We start from the raw sequence: 14709 nt of genomic DNA, 5'->3' as shown, positions 1-14709 counted from the left end.
CTGAACTTTTGCAACCCTTCCTCTTGGGCTGCCAGCCTAGTGAGGTCACCAGGATTCCAAGTTTTTGACACAGATATGGCCTCATAAGGATCATGCTCCAGCTTCCTAATCTGGACTCTCATCACCTTTTTCTAGAGAAACCAATTCCACTGTTGCTGGCTTATACTGTAATCATTCATTCATTCAGTAATTGAAAGTGGCCATTGTTTCTCTTAGACCGTACCTTGAGAAACTCATAGTCTTTTATGGGAGGGAGTCTTACTCATGTGGTAGAACTCTAACTGCCTCAACCCCATCCTAAAGTGATGGGGTTCACTCACTTTCAAGAGAGTTCCTTTCTGGAACCAAGCGATCTTTTCTTTGTGTAGTCAATTGTGATCAGGGAAAGTACCCTAGAGGAGGAATAGTCTCTTTCCTAATTGTCAAATGGAAGACATATGCTTCCTGGCCTGTTAAAATATTAAACTTGCTCTGTACACAGTTGCTTACAACCTGCAACAGGCAGACCATGCCTTCAAGGCTCTGATCTGAGCCCCAGGGCCCTGACAGATGTCAGCCGTTCGGGGAATTCAGGAGGAGAATACCTGCAGATGAATTCCATGACATGTCCTGGAAACAAAAACCAGGGAGGAAGGGGAAAAGCCGGGCTTGAGAGGCTTTTTGTTTGGGGGCGGGGTGGTGTGAGGGAGTGCTCAAATGTGTGATCAGAGGCAGGAAAGCTTCCAGGTGGGGCAGGAGGGATGGCGGGAGGGGAGGGTGTGCAGAGAAAGGAGCATCTATCTGGTGGATAGCGGGAAGTCGCCGGCGGAAATCTTCCTCTTTTGTTTGTTGTCACATTCCCAGTTCCAGGGAAGTGCCTGGGACATAGTCGGCACTTGATCAGTCTGTGTTGAATGAACTGAATGAATCTCACAGGATGTGTCTTCTGAGAGTTTTGTTCCAGGCAATATTCATAGGTGCCCCAAGGGCTTCCCAGGTGGCTCAGTGGTAAAGAACCCACCTGCCAATGCCATAGATACAAAAGTTGTGGGTTTGATCCCTGGATCAGGAAGATCCCCTGGAGTAGGAAATGGCAACCCACTCCAGTATTCTTGCCTGGGAAATCCCCTGGACAGAGGAGCCTGGGGGGCTACTGTCCATGGGGTTGCAAAGAGTTGGACACAACTGAGCACACACACACACAAACGGGAAAATAAAATAAAGGGCTTCAGAAAATTTGGCAAACTGACTATTCTATTCCCCACAGTAGCACAGTAAGTGCTCTGCATCAGTGGTTCTCAAACTTAGCCCCTCTGAACCACCTGGAGGGCCTGTTAAAACACAGACTGCCAGGCGCACTCCTCCTCAGTGGTCTAGGGTAGGGCTTGAGAATCTGCATGTGTATGTAGAGCTTCAAGTTCCTAAATGTCTCAGCTCAGGCTGCTATAACAAAATACCACAGATTGCCAGTTTAGACAACAGATGTTTGCTATTCTTGTTCAGTCACTGTCATGTCTGCCTCTTTGCAACCCCATGGACAGCAGCATGCCAGGCTTCCCTGTCCTTCACCATCTCCTGAAGTTTGCTCAAACTCATGTCTATTGAGTCGGTGATGCCATCCAACCATCTCATCCTCTGTTGTCCCCTTCTCCTTCTGCCTTCAATCTTTCCCAGCATCAGGGACTTTTCCAATGAGTTGTCTCTTTGCATTAGGTGGCCAAAGTATTGGAGCTGCAGCTTCAGCATCAGTCCTTCTGATGAATATTCAGGGTTGATGTACTCTCACTTTACTGAGAGTGAGATTTCTGCCCTAACCTCTGACTCTCACATCAACTCAGCCAACCCTACCTCTGTGGGGCTTTGCAGAATTTGCCAGTCAGCCCCAGGCTGGGCAAGAGAACCTTTATCCTGGTTGAGGGACTAATTGAAGTGCACCTTTTCATTGCATGGGAAAGACCTGGAAGTTAAAGGATCTCCCCAGGGTGTCATGCTGGGGTGACACCAGCTGATCCAGTAAGCTGATCACACAGTCAAAAATCATATCATGGGGCCAGGGCACCAGTCTTATCATTGATGCATAATAAAGGTGTTCCTCTCTCCCCATGGATAAATTTAAATCCTGGGTGCTAGCAATTCTTGATTTACACTCTCTGAGCACAAATTACAACGACAACCTTTTGGGATGGTTTTGAGGATTTGCGTAAATGTTCCTCAACCAAATTGCAAATGGGAGTAGTCTCTTTGACACTGGCCAACTTTTATGTTTCCTGCTCCCCTGGGCTCCACTGTCCTGAGTCAGCAATTGCTTTTTGACAGAAGACCCAGCAGGTGCTTTCTGAGCTGTCATAAACACCTGCTGCTGAAAAACCACTGAACTTTTCCCTGCCAATTCAGAAGTGCAGGCGACCTCCTGGGGAGATCTTAAATCGATTTGCAAATAAGAGTGGCATCTTTGCCTTGGTGTGAGGTTGATCTTAGCACTAACCAAAACCTCATCTTTCTAATGTTCCAAAACAGTGGCCTGGGGCCAGGTGGCCTTGCAAGTCCTCGGTGAGAATGCAGTTGGTTTCAATCCTCTTGGTTCATTAGTGTTCCATTTCAGCAACCGAAGTTCAATTTTGACCTACCCTTCAAATATGTCCTGTGGGGCAGGAGCTTATGAAGCTTATGTATTCACTCTCATCTGAATCTAACACATGAGAAGGCTGCTGCAGTGAGGAGTAGCTTTCTAGAACACAAGGCACTTACTTAAATAAAGTAACACACTCCTTAGCGTGGTGTACAAGCTTCTCAGGATCCCAGTCCCACTGCTTTCCACCAGCCTCACCTCCAGCCACACATATCTGACACAGCACTGGTTGGAAAGTATCTTTCTATCATGCACAGAATCATCTCTCTTGATTGCTTTATCAAATGTTTCATTTTGCTGTAATCTTATCTTTCTTCCAATTCACTAACTCTGTTGTTGGCTTTCTTGATTTATTTCAACAACTATGTCTTTTATTTCTGAAATTTCTCTCTGGTTCTTTTTCAAACCTGCCTTCTCCTACCTCCTTTCCAATTGCTCCATTTTCTCTGGTTCCTGGAATGTGTTTGATCATCTGTTTTGTCTGCTTTTTCTCATGCATGCAAAGAATTGTCCCCTCTATGTTTTATCAGTTTTTACTCTCAGTTCATCTCCAGCAGGAATTGTCCTGCTCATGCCCTGGGTTGGGAGCACATATCTGTCCAGAGGTTTTGAGTATGTCTTTGCTAAAGGCCTAAAGACTTCAAAGATGTATTTTTAAAGTAGAGTCTAAGTTCTGGATTTCCATGTCAAGTGGGTTGTTTACACTTGAAGCCAACATGTATGCTCAGGAATGGTTTGGAGGGGTAACATCTCAGAAGAGATGCTTACCAGAGTGATTGGCTGGCTTCCCCCCACATCCCTGGGTGGATATTGGCAGTTGTCCCAAGACCCAGACTTCAGACAGTCCCAGACTTTATGCAGACATGCCAACTCGAGTTTTCTTTGCACAGAAGACCTGAGTCATTCCTGATTCCTGTGGGCTTTGAAACCACAGCTGATAGGCCGTGCCTTTCTCTCTTATTCTTGTTTTATATTGTTGCTATTGTTGTTACAGTTTATGCAGCATCTCCATGTGTTTGGAAAAGGGAAGGAGTTTCCATGTCTGTTCAGGTTGAAAATATGCTCTAAGTATTTTGAGTGCTTTGTTTTAGCTCAATTCACACAACCACCCCATGATGTACATACTATTATTATCCTTGCTCTACAGGTGAAGGAATTAAGGATCAGGAAGCTTGAAGTACGTTCCTCAAGTCCAGAACATGGTTCCCCAGAAATTCCGAAAGCCAGTGTGATACCCAACCTGTGACCCCTAGGCTCACCCTACAAGGACTCCCCACCCCCTCCTTGGTTGCCTCGCCCACTGCACTCTGTGGCTGCCTTCAACCCCAGGGCAGCCCCCACTCTGTCCCACCCACTTCTCATGCTTCTCCTACTACATTTGGTCCTCTCCCCCCGTTGAAATGCCTTCCATCTTACTGTAATGTCAAACACACTTTCTCAACCTTTCCCCTCTCTAGTACATACTGTAAATTCTAAGGAGAAGCGAGGATGGAGTGGTGAGAGCAAATGAGAGGAGCATCTTCGGAATTTGGCAGTAATTTAGCTGGAGAGAGGGACAGAGGGAGGAAGTCAAAAGCAGTGCCCAGTGTACTGGCTTGGATGACAGACTGGATGAGGGAGCATTTGCTGAGGCGGGGCACACGGGACAAGGAGCAGGCGAGGCTGGGGCACGGGGCTGTAGGGCTCAGTCTGGGACACGGTGAGTCTGAAGTGCCTGTGGGACACCGAGTGGACCACTCGGGCAATCTGAGTCCATTACTCAAGAGATAAGCGTCTGGGACTTCCCTGGTGGTCCAGAGGTTGAGAATCCACCTGCAAAGGCAGGGCACATAGCTTCGACCCCTGGTCTGGGAGTATCCCACATGCCAGGGGGCAGTTAGGCCCGGGCACCACAACTGCTGAGTCTGCACGCGCTAGAATCTGTGCTTCACGACAAGAGAAGCCTGCACACCGCAGCTAAAGAGCGGCCTCCATTCGCTGCAGCTAGAGAAAGCCCACATGCAGCAATGAAAATACAAGGCAACCAAAAAAAATTAAAAGTAAAAAACTAAGTATTTTAAAAAGAATAAGAGTTAAGTATCTGCTCAAGACCATGATTTGGCAGTTAGCATGCCGAAGATGCAGGTTTGATCTTTGGGTTGAGAAGATCCCCTGGAGAAGGAAATGGCATTTCACTCCAGTATTCTTGCCTGGGAAATCGCCTGGTAGACTATAGTCCATGGGGTCACAAGAGTCGGGCAGGACTTAGCAACTAAACAACAACAACAAGGGAGGATTAAGTGGTACAAGGAAGAGGAAAAGCTGCTTTGACATTGAGAAGCATGTCCCAAGATTGATGGTTGCTATGACTACCATCTTCCTCCAGCCCTCAAAGACTGGTACCTCCTACTGCCTGTAGGAAAAATAAAAAAGCTGTCCAAGTCCTAGGACCTCAGTTCCAAGCTATCCTTGTAGCCTTGTCTCACACTCCTCACCTTTCCCAAACCAATGGGACTGCGTCTGTGCTCCTTCCCTCCTCACAGGGCAATCAGACACTCACTCCCCTCCACCATGTCATCCCAGTGCCTCACAGAAATCTGTGGGCAGGAGTCACAATTGTTTCAAGCCTTTTTGTCAATTCTGTGTCTGAACTGGAAGCTCCATGAGGACAGGTGCTTTCCTTCCTTCACAAAGCAGGATATGCATTTAGTAAATGTCCGCAGGACTGAATGAATGAGTGAATCTCCATTCGTCCCAAACCTAGTATCTTTTTTTGGCAATAGGATTGATGAATGAAGGATTAAAAGATTGCTGCTCCATTTGCCTGGAATGGTTTCCTTACCATCTATTCCTAATGGACACTTAGCAGTTCCAGTGACCCTACATGCCCCCTTCTCCCAGCCAGAAGTCTGGATCTCACAGTGCGTTGTGTCTTGTGTGTAAGACTAATCTCAATTCCCATTTCATTCGAGTCTCTTGTGTATTTGATACCTAACCACCACTATCACGACCACCACCCCTGCCCCAAATTGAAAATATGAAAGCAAAGCACATACCTGATAAGTTCTGCATTCCACACAGCCTCTAGTACACTCCCTCACACATTGGTTTGTAGGTAAATGCATCATATATTGAATAACTATGTTCAAAAATACCTGATTTCAAAGACAAAGACCAATACATCATACTAACATATCTATGGAATTTAGAAAGATGGTAACGATAACCCTATATGCAAAACAGAAAAAGAGACACAGATGTACAGAACAGACTTTTGGACTCTGTGGGAGAAGGCGAGGGTGGGATGTTTTGAGAGAACAGCATCAAAACATGTATATTATAAAGGGTGAAACAGATTACCAGCCCAGGTTGCATGCATGAGACAAGTGCTTGGGGCTGGTGCACTGGGAAGACCCAGAGGGATGGGGTGGGGAGGGAGGTGGGAGGGGGGATCAGGATGGGGAATACATGTAAATCCATGGCTGATTCATGTCAATGTAGGCAAAAACCACTACAAAAAAAAATAATAATAAAACAAAACCAGATTAACCAAGCTAAAAAAAAAAATACCTGATTTCGAGAGGAAACAAACTCAGAACTTTCCATGTGGCCCTTTCTAGGCCATTTAGACCAACTCCTGGCAGCCTAACTTCCTCCCCTCTCGTGAATGGCTTCTCCAGTCCCCAGCTCTCCCTGGAGTACCACCCTGCTCCTAGCCCAGACCTCCTTGGCATTGTTCCTGCTACCCACCCTGTAAGTGATGTGAAGGAAAGCAAGCAAGAGGACCCAGCCCCCACCCAGCCCCGGCAGACATGCAGCACTGCAGAGTCAACCGGCACGTGGATTCTATGTGGCCATCAGGCCCGAGAGCACGGCCGCTGGAAGTGGGGTGCAGGCGACCGGGGCAAGGAAGCCCCCTTGTGCTGCCCAATTGACTTTTGTGTTTTGTCTACATTTCAAAGGTGATGAGATGCGGAGAGGGTTATTGCACTTCCACCTGCTCCCTTCCCACCCTGGACTGGTCAGAGCTTTCCTGATGCCTCAGAGAATATCCTGGGGGCAGGGGTATTCTGACTAGCCATCCTTGACTTGCATCCTGGACTGCAAGTCCAGGGCACGTTGGGCCTCCTTGGGTTGGAAGCTTCCTCACTCGGAACTCTCCTTAGTTCCTCAGCCTCCTGTTGCCCCCAGACCCTGTCTCCTGGTCTTCCTTTGTGCCATACGTATACCCCTAGGTCAGCCTCACCTGGGTCCCAGACCCACCCCCAGACTCGTGTACCCAGTCCAGTGTCTGATCGCAGGCAACAAGCAGGAGGGGAGTATAAATTGGGTTAGGACCTCTAGTGGGATATACGCAGTACTGAACTGCATACTCAGTGAAGTATAACAGGATTTTGGAAATGTCTGCCTGGACCCCTCCTGCTTACCTTCCAAGGGTCCCTAAAATATTCATCAGGCTTTATCAGGTTAATGGACTTCAAAAGGAGTAATTTTCTGAGACATGAGACAAGACAGTATAAAAAAGAACATTAAGGGGAAAAAATCTTACTCTAAAATGAAAGGGAAAAGATCATTTAGCATCCCTGTTGGTGTTATCTATTCATGAGAAACAGCACATTTAATCCAGAGTGGGGTGTAGGGAGGACTTTGATGCCTTCACTTGGGGTCACCTTCCTGCAGAACTCATCTGTCTCCGCTGCCACAGATGACAGGGGCGATGAAGACAAGAGGATGCAGAAGGATCTGAGGGTGAGGGAGCGGGGAAGAGATGGAGTCTAATGTGACTTCTAAGGCACTTGCTTGGATTGGCGGGAGGGGGTGCCATTCCCCAGCCTTGCCACCTTTTGTTCTTCCTAGCTCCTTTTCCAAGACATGCCATGTTGGTTTCTAATTTGGATCACACTGCAAAGACATCAAACCAGTCAAACCTAAGGGAAATCAACCCTGAATAGTCACTGGAAAGACTGCTGCTGAAACTGAAGCTTCAATACTTTGGTCACCTGATGCAAAGAGCTGACTCATTGGAAAAGTCCCTGATGCTGGGAAAGATTGAGGGCAGAATGATAAAGGGGCAACAGAGGATGAGATGGTTAGATAGCATCCCGACTCAATGGACATGAATTTGAGCAGACTCCAGGAGATAGTGAAGGACAGAGGAGTCTGCCATGGAGTTTCAGAGTCAGACATGACTTAGCAACTGAACAACAAGTGGGATTTGAATACCTTGAGGTCAGGAATAGTGACTTAATCCTGGCTCCAAATGTCTCTACCCACCCATTAAGGTTAGGTTTTGGTTCCCAGGTCTAAGACCAGAAGTCTTAGGTACTGAAGTTATGAGGGCACATGAATGTGAATGTGCTCTGTACCAAGTTCAGCCAGGAGGACTCATCTCTCATCCTTCTTTGGCTTCCCAGGGGCTCTAAGGAAGGATGAAACTGAATCTTCTTGAGAAGACTATCTGTCTCAGAATTTATTTTGCTTCAGTTGAAAGGAGCATGAGACTACAATAGCTCCTTGGGCAAGCATTAATATAGAGACAAAAGAATTGAAGGTTTTCTGTTCTTATGAAAAATCCTTCTTCCTTTGTCTGTTGCCTTGTCCTTGCTCATAACTCCTAATTTCTTCCTCTTCTGTTTTGTTCTTTCTCTTTCCCTTCCTCTGCCCCTTCTCTATCTTCATCTTCATTTCTACTTCCAGCCTAGCATCTTTGTTTTTATAGCTCCATCCATCCCCAAGCTTCGAAAAACAGTTTTAACTTTTTCTCTATTGAGGAACTAGGAAAAAATTTCATACAGAGAAAATTTAAGTTGACACCCCCACCTGTCCACCAAGAACTTGCCAATCTAGACAGTTGGTAATTATGTAACCAAGATAATCTGTCCATAGTCAGATATTTACCCAATGATTAGTTTCCCAGGTGTTCCTCTACCCCATGGTTTGCTCCATCATGTTTGATGTGCATTTCTATAACCTCAGTGCATATCAGTCATTATGTTCACTGAGTCCTTTGCAATAAACATTGTTAACCTAAAGGTCTCTTCTCCCTCTTTCATAATTAGAATAAAAGTCTGTTGGATGTTTCATTGCGTATTCAATTTTAAGTGTTGCTTCTCTTTCTTTTCACTAGATTTGTGACAAAGAATGGCATTACTATGTCATCAATGTGGAGTTTCCTGTGGTCACCTTATACATGGATGGAGCAACGTATGAACCATACCTGGTGACTAATGATTGGCCCATTCATCCATCTCACATTGCCATGCAACTGACAGTCGGCGCTTGTTGGCAAGGTAACCCTTAAGTCCAGCCCTTCTCCCTGGCCCATCTGTGTACAGTTCATCAAAGGTAAAGGCAAAGAAAAAGGCATAGCAAGTGGTATGAGCTTCAGCCAGGAAAATTTACTGTCCCCTACTAATAAAACAGGACTTAAAAAGATAAGAATGAATCCAAGCACTAAGCTTGTGTAATAATAAAGCACTTGGCTTGAGACCAGATTTTTACTTTAGATCAACATGAGCAATTTCAGGATTGCCTCTGAGTTGCTAATGTGTTTTATTGTTCTGGAACCTTATCTGGTTTCAAACTGGGGCTGTGTAGAGAAAAGCCTGCAAGTGGAATCTGGTATAAAACATTGCCAGTTGGCTCTGTTGCTCTCTACACTGGTCAGGAGCCAAGGATCTCTCTTTATCCCCACTTGAATTGTCTAAGACCCCGATCCTCTGTTCTGGGAACTCTCTTCCTCTGCTGCTGCCTCTCCTCCAATCCTCAAACCCAGACTCATCACCTCTTTGGAAGTAGGAGAGCCAGCTCTCTGAGCATGCATCTAGCCTTTCTATTCCCCACTCAGATCTGTTGGCATCTTTGTCTTTGCTCCCTTAACAGCTGAGGTTCTTTGAAGTATCAGTGAGAGACCAGAGGGGAAGTAAAACGCTCCTCAAATAAGCAGATCAGTACTTTGAGATGACTCCTCAAACTCCTGTTGATGCCTTCTTTGCAGGTTACTAAGATTTGAGACCTTAACCATTTGCTGTGCAGGCGGAGGGAAAAGGTGGGTTGTGGTACAAGATTATGACTTCAGAGGACTGGCTCCCTCTAGGGGAGACATAAGCCCGTCTGGGTTGGGGCAAAGAGTAGGTTCTGGGCAGCTCCGTGCAAGAGAAGATGCAAGAGGGCATGAGGTGCAGCCCTGGGAGCACTAAGGGTGCAGAACCCAGGAAGGAGACAAAGCAGGAATGAGGCAGCGGGAGGCAGTGTGTTTTTTTAAGTTGAAGGATAGTTGATTGACATTGTTGTATTAGTTTCAGCTATACAGCAAAGTGGCTCAGTTATATATGTTCCTTTTCAAACTCTTTTCCCTTATAAGTTATTGCAAAATCTTGAGAAGCGTCACCTGTGCTAAATAGTAGGTCCTTGATTATCTATTGTGTTTATAGTAGTGTGTATATGTTAATCCAAATTCCTAATTTATCCATTCCCCCCTTTCCTTTTTTGGTAACCATGGTTGTTTTCTGTCTGTAAGTCTGTATCTGGGTTTCTTTTTTCAAGTTTCTAAATATATTTGTTATTTAATGAAAAGAATTTATTTAGCATTAACTTTTTAAACTTTTCATTGGAGGACAACTGCTTTACAGTGTTGCGTTGATTTCCGCAGCGCAACAATATGAATGAGCTCTATGTGTATGTGTATGTGTATCTCCTCCCTCTAGAGCCTCCCTCCTACCCACCCTCATCCCAGCCCTCTAAGTCATCACGGAGCATCGGGCTGGGCCCCCTGTGTTATGCAGCAACTTCCCACTAGTTATATGTTTTACACATGGTAGTATATATATGTCAATGCTACTTTCTCATGTTTTTGTTTTGTACATAAGTTCATTTGTATCTCTTTTTTTTTAGATTCCACATATAAGCATTATCAATGATGTTTGCCTGGCTTACTTCACCTTGTATGATAATGTCTTGGTCCATCCATGTTGCTACATATGGCATTATTTCATTCTTTTCTTATGAGTAAGAGTGTATTTTTGAGTAGAAGTCACCTACTTGAAGTCTGATGTACATCACATGACAGTAAAAATCTTCTCAAACATTTCATAGAATGTGGTAAGAGCTCCCTCAGTATTGCAGAATTCCCCAGGATATCGAGAGGAAGACTGTGTCATCTGGCGCAAACCCATGAAACTAGTTAGTATAGCAAGGCACTAATTCAGAGGTTGCCTCTGAATCGTTAGTCACTGAACACGGTGTTAGAACAACAGCCCTCTCATGTGGCTCATGCCCCAGCTAGATGCCACGGCCAGTCCGTAGATATTTTGGAACATAGATTGGATGCTTCCCATAAGAAAGAGTGCTAAGAATGCATTTGAGTCAATTCCAATTAGGTGGATGAAACTGGAGCCTATTATACAGAGTGAAGTAAGTCAGAAAGAGAAACCTCAATACAGCATTTTAATGCATATATGTGGAATTTAGAAAGATAGTAATGACGGTCCTATATGCAACACAGCAAAAGAGACACAGATGTAAAATACAGACTTTTGGATTATGTGGGAGAAGGCGAGGGTGGGATGACATGAGAGAATAGCATTGAAACATGTATATTACCATATGTAAAACAGATGACCAGTACAAGTTTGATGCATGAAGCAGGGCACTCAAAGCTGATGCTCTGGGACAACCCAGAGGGATGGGGTAGGGGAAGGAGGTGGGAGTGGGGTTCAGGATGGGGGGACACGTGTGCACCCATGACTGATTCCTGTCGATGTATGTCAGAAATGTAAATATTGTAAATATTGTAAAGAAATTATTCCCCAATTAAAATAAATTAATTAATTTTAAAAAGAAAGGGCCCTAATCATGTCGGCATCACCAGCAACCTTACCATGACTTCCCTAGAGGCCCTCAGGGACCACATCTGATCCCCATCATCCCAGCCTGCAATGGAAACCTGCAGAATCTCTAACTTCCTTGAGCTCCTATTAATACTTTCTCACCTATTTCCTTATCTAGAGTAATATCTGTATTGCAAGGTTATTATAAGGACTCGGTAGCAGGCACTTGGAGTGTGCTTGGCATGTTTCAGTTGAATGAATGTGTAAATTTGAAAACATCTGCTGGTTGCCTCCTCTACCTCCTTCTCTGCTCCTTGCACCTAAACACTATACGGCAGATTTTCCACAAGACCTTGGTACATTCTGGCCTCTGTGGTTCCAGCTTCCCCACGGCTCCCTGAACATACTGACCTTCTCCCCTTCCCCAGGACTAACCCTTACAGACAGGCCCTGGCCAGCCAGGTCCATCTCTAGGTCAGAAAGAAGGTCACTGAGCCTGGGAAAGAGTCAGTCAGAAGACAAGCATTGGAAGATGGGGCTGATGTTGTAGGAGAGAACTCATCATCCAGGCTTCTGAGCGCAGAGACGATTTGGGTATCTTTTCTGAAAGGAAAAGATAATCTCTGGTGAATTTTCAGCATGGGAGAAAAATCCCTTAAAGTCTTTAAAATTGAGCTTTATGGGAGAAGTATGAATTCACTAGGATGATAAAGGTAGCAACAGCATATGCCACGGCAGAGCAGCTTAACGTAGCATGCCCAGGGTGCCCTATCACTGGAATGTGCATGGATTGGAATGAGTGGAGATGAGGATGAGATAGAGTTGAGACCAGACCATAGGGTGCATCTTGCCTTGTTAGGAGCTTGGATTCTCATGAATATGTACATGCTCCCTGGAGCCATGTTTTTGTCTTGGGTGGTGGTTTAGTCGCTAAGTCATGTCCGACTCTTGCGACCCCATGGACTGTAGCCTGCCAGGCTCCTCTGTCCTGGATTCTCCAGGCAAGAATATTGGAGTGGGTTGCCATTTCCTTCTCCATGGGATCTTCCCGACTCAGGAATCGAACCTGGGTCTCTGGCATTGCAGGCAGATTCTTTACTGTCTGAGTTACAAAGGAAGTCCCCCTTGTCTTGGGAGGAGACATCAAAAGGTCTTTCAATAGCGCACTGTGCTGTGAAATTGATGGCCTGTAATACAGCCCTTGTCTCGGCATGTTTCTAAGCCTTCCGAAGTCCACCTTTATACACATTATAAGCCCACTGTGTGAGCAGGGCCCTTTGGGCCTGTAATTGTGGGGAGTTTTTCAGGTACTTTTGAGGTTGGCAAGGGAACAAGTTCCCATTTGTGAAATTTCCATTCAGGGTGTTAACAATGGGGATAGAAAATAACGTGCTAGCAACTGCTTGCTGGGTGCTCCCGGGAACTCACAGCTGGAACTCAGAGGCTCCAGCTCAGAGGCTGGGCAGGACTCTGCCGCCCCAATTAGCCTACTGTGTCCTGTGATTGAATCGGAAAGCCAGAGTAATCAGTGGAACTTCATTTTCATTGGTATTTTTCCAGTAATCAAAAAAAAATGGGATTTCATTTACACTTAAGAAATATTGCCAGGATGGCCTTAAGCAGGCGGCATATCTTAATTCTAGAGAAGGGCTTCTGAAGTCAGGATGGACCTTGCATCTCAAGAGAGTCCTTCTGTCTCTGTGTGGCCACTGTGTGCCACCTAGCCATCACCTCTGTGCTCTGTCAGTGTTTCCAGGATGGAGTCAGACCCTCCTGAGCAAAATCAGTCAGCGCTGACTGAGAAACTGCTGTCTTTAAACAAATACCAGGTCCCTTGTCTCTCTCTGGGTCATGCCATGCGGGAAGATTGTTTAAAAGACTAATTAATTTGTCCTTTTCCTTAGAGTCCCTATTCATCCATTTCTAACAACAAAAATTCAAGTTCTACTCATATATGATAAAAATTATATAATCTTCTTTGTGTCTGGACCTCTACCCCGGGTCCAACCACCCAGCACCTATAACTCAGTTGTCATGGGAGTGAGTTAGGAAGGCTACTGATGCGCCAGCCACAGAGATACCCCAGCAGGTGATACTCCAGAGCACCTCTCCCACAACATGACAACCAGAGAAGCTCTGACTTACTTATTTTGTATGATATCAGAGCTAAAGTAGTTTTAATGAAATGGCTAAACGTGTCTGAAGAAGCATAGCTGTAAACACACACTTAAGAGGTACCACCCTGCCCCCTGCCTGAGCCTTATCTGCTCTTGGCAGAGCTCATCACTGTCTTCTCTGTTTGTGGCTCTGTCCCCAGTGACCACCTCATCTCTGCCTCTGCTGGGAACTCTCCTCCAGTGCTCTGGACCTTGGCCTTCCTAGAGTGTCCAGCTTCGCCTCTTCCTAATGATGGTAACCCCTGATCTTGGATGGGGAGGGCTTTCTACCCTAGCTCCTAGTCTGGCTGAGTCCTGCCTGCTACTTAACAAACAAAGCAGCAGGAGATAGAGAAGAGGATGGTTATAAAAATTAGACTCTGTTAAGAAACAGAAACAGAACCCCCACTTCCTTGTGGCTTTTGGGAGGAGCTGAGTTAAAGAATACAAATGGCCAAAAGAAGGAATAAAAAGGCAGAAATGATGCTGAAAGTTGCAGTAATCAATAGCATCTGTTCCTCAGACAGAGGGGAATTGGAGCCACATGTGGTCCTGAGATCTGGTGTACATTTTCAGGTCATTATTTTTGCCAGACACTAAAATTAGTGCAGACTTGGAGTGCATGTCATCACTTAATAAACTTGGTCTAATTTAATACAAATTCTCTTAATAAAGTCTGTGTTGAAATTATTTTGCATCCCTGGAGGTCTCTGCTGCTGGGAGAGAGGCACGTGCTAGCATAGTCTGCTTTACATTCAAGTGGCATTTCTCAAGGGTTTCATGAAGCTTGGGTCCCCCAGGTTCCACAAGAAGGCCAAGGTCAAGTTTGGGAAACCATATAAGCCATCCCCACAGGCCCACACTGAAGAGTCACAATGCACCTTTGTTTATTCAAAGCTCTCAGAAGCCCACCAAGGAACCAATCAGTTTGACATTACCTAACCTATGTTTCTCAGTCTTATTTCACTATGGAACTCACTCTTTGTAGATTGGTGTTCCTGGAGCACTGTTTGGGAACCATCTCATTGGAGTTATTAATGGAGGTCTCTATCCCCCACTAAGGCATGGATTTGCAGAAGGCAAGGACTATCTGCTCTCAGAGACTCCCCTTCCCTCCCATTTCCTCCTATTCCATGTC

The 14709-nt window shown here is 45.5% G+C and overlaps 1 protein-coding gene across 1 annotated transcript in view; it reads left to right on the top strand.

Annotated features, from left to right (window-relative positions):
- The window catches only part of CLSTN2 (calsyntenin 2), a 712988-nt gene that overhangs the window by 659489 nt on the left and 38790 nt on the right, over nucleotides 1-14709 (top strand). The window contains exon 9 of the mRNA XM_065942478.1: nucleotides 8715-8877. Coding sequence (XP_065798550.1) covers nucleotides 8715-8877 — 163 coding nt within the window. The remainder of the gene's footprint in view (nucleotides 1-8714; nucleotides 8878-14709) is intronic.

The sequence above is a fragment of the Muntiacus reevesi genome, chromosome 8 (assembly GCF_963930625.1).
Source record: "Muntiacus reevesi chromosome 8, mMunRee1.1, whole genome shotgun sequence".
NCBI classification, from domain to species: Eukaryota; Metazoa; Chordata; class Mammalia; order Artiodactyla; family Cervidae; genus Muntiacus; species Muntiacus reevesi.
Note: the sequence above shows the minus strand (reverse complement) of the source record. Positions and strands in the feature narration are given on the sequence as shown.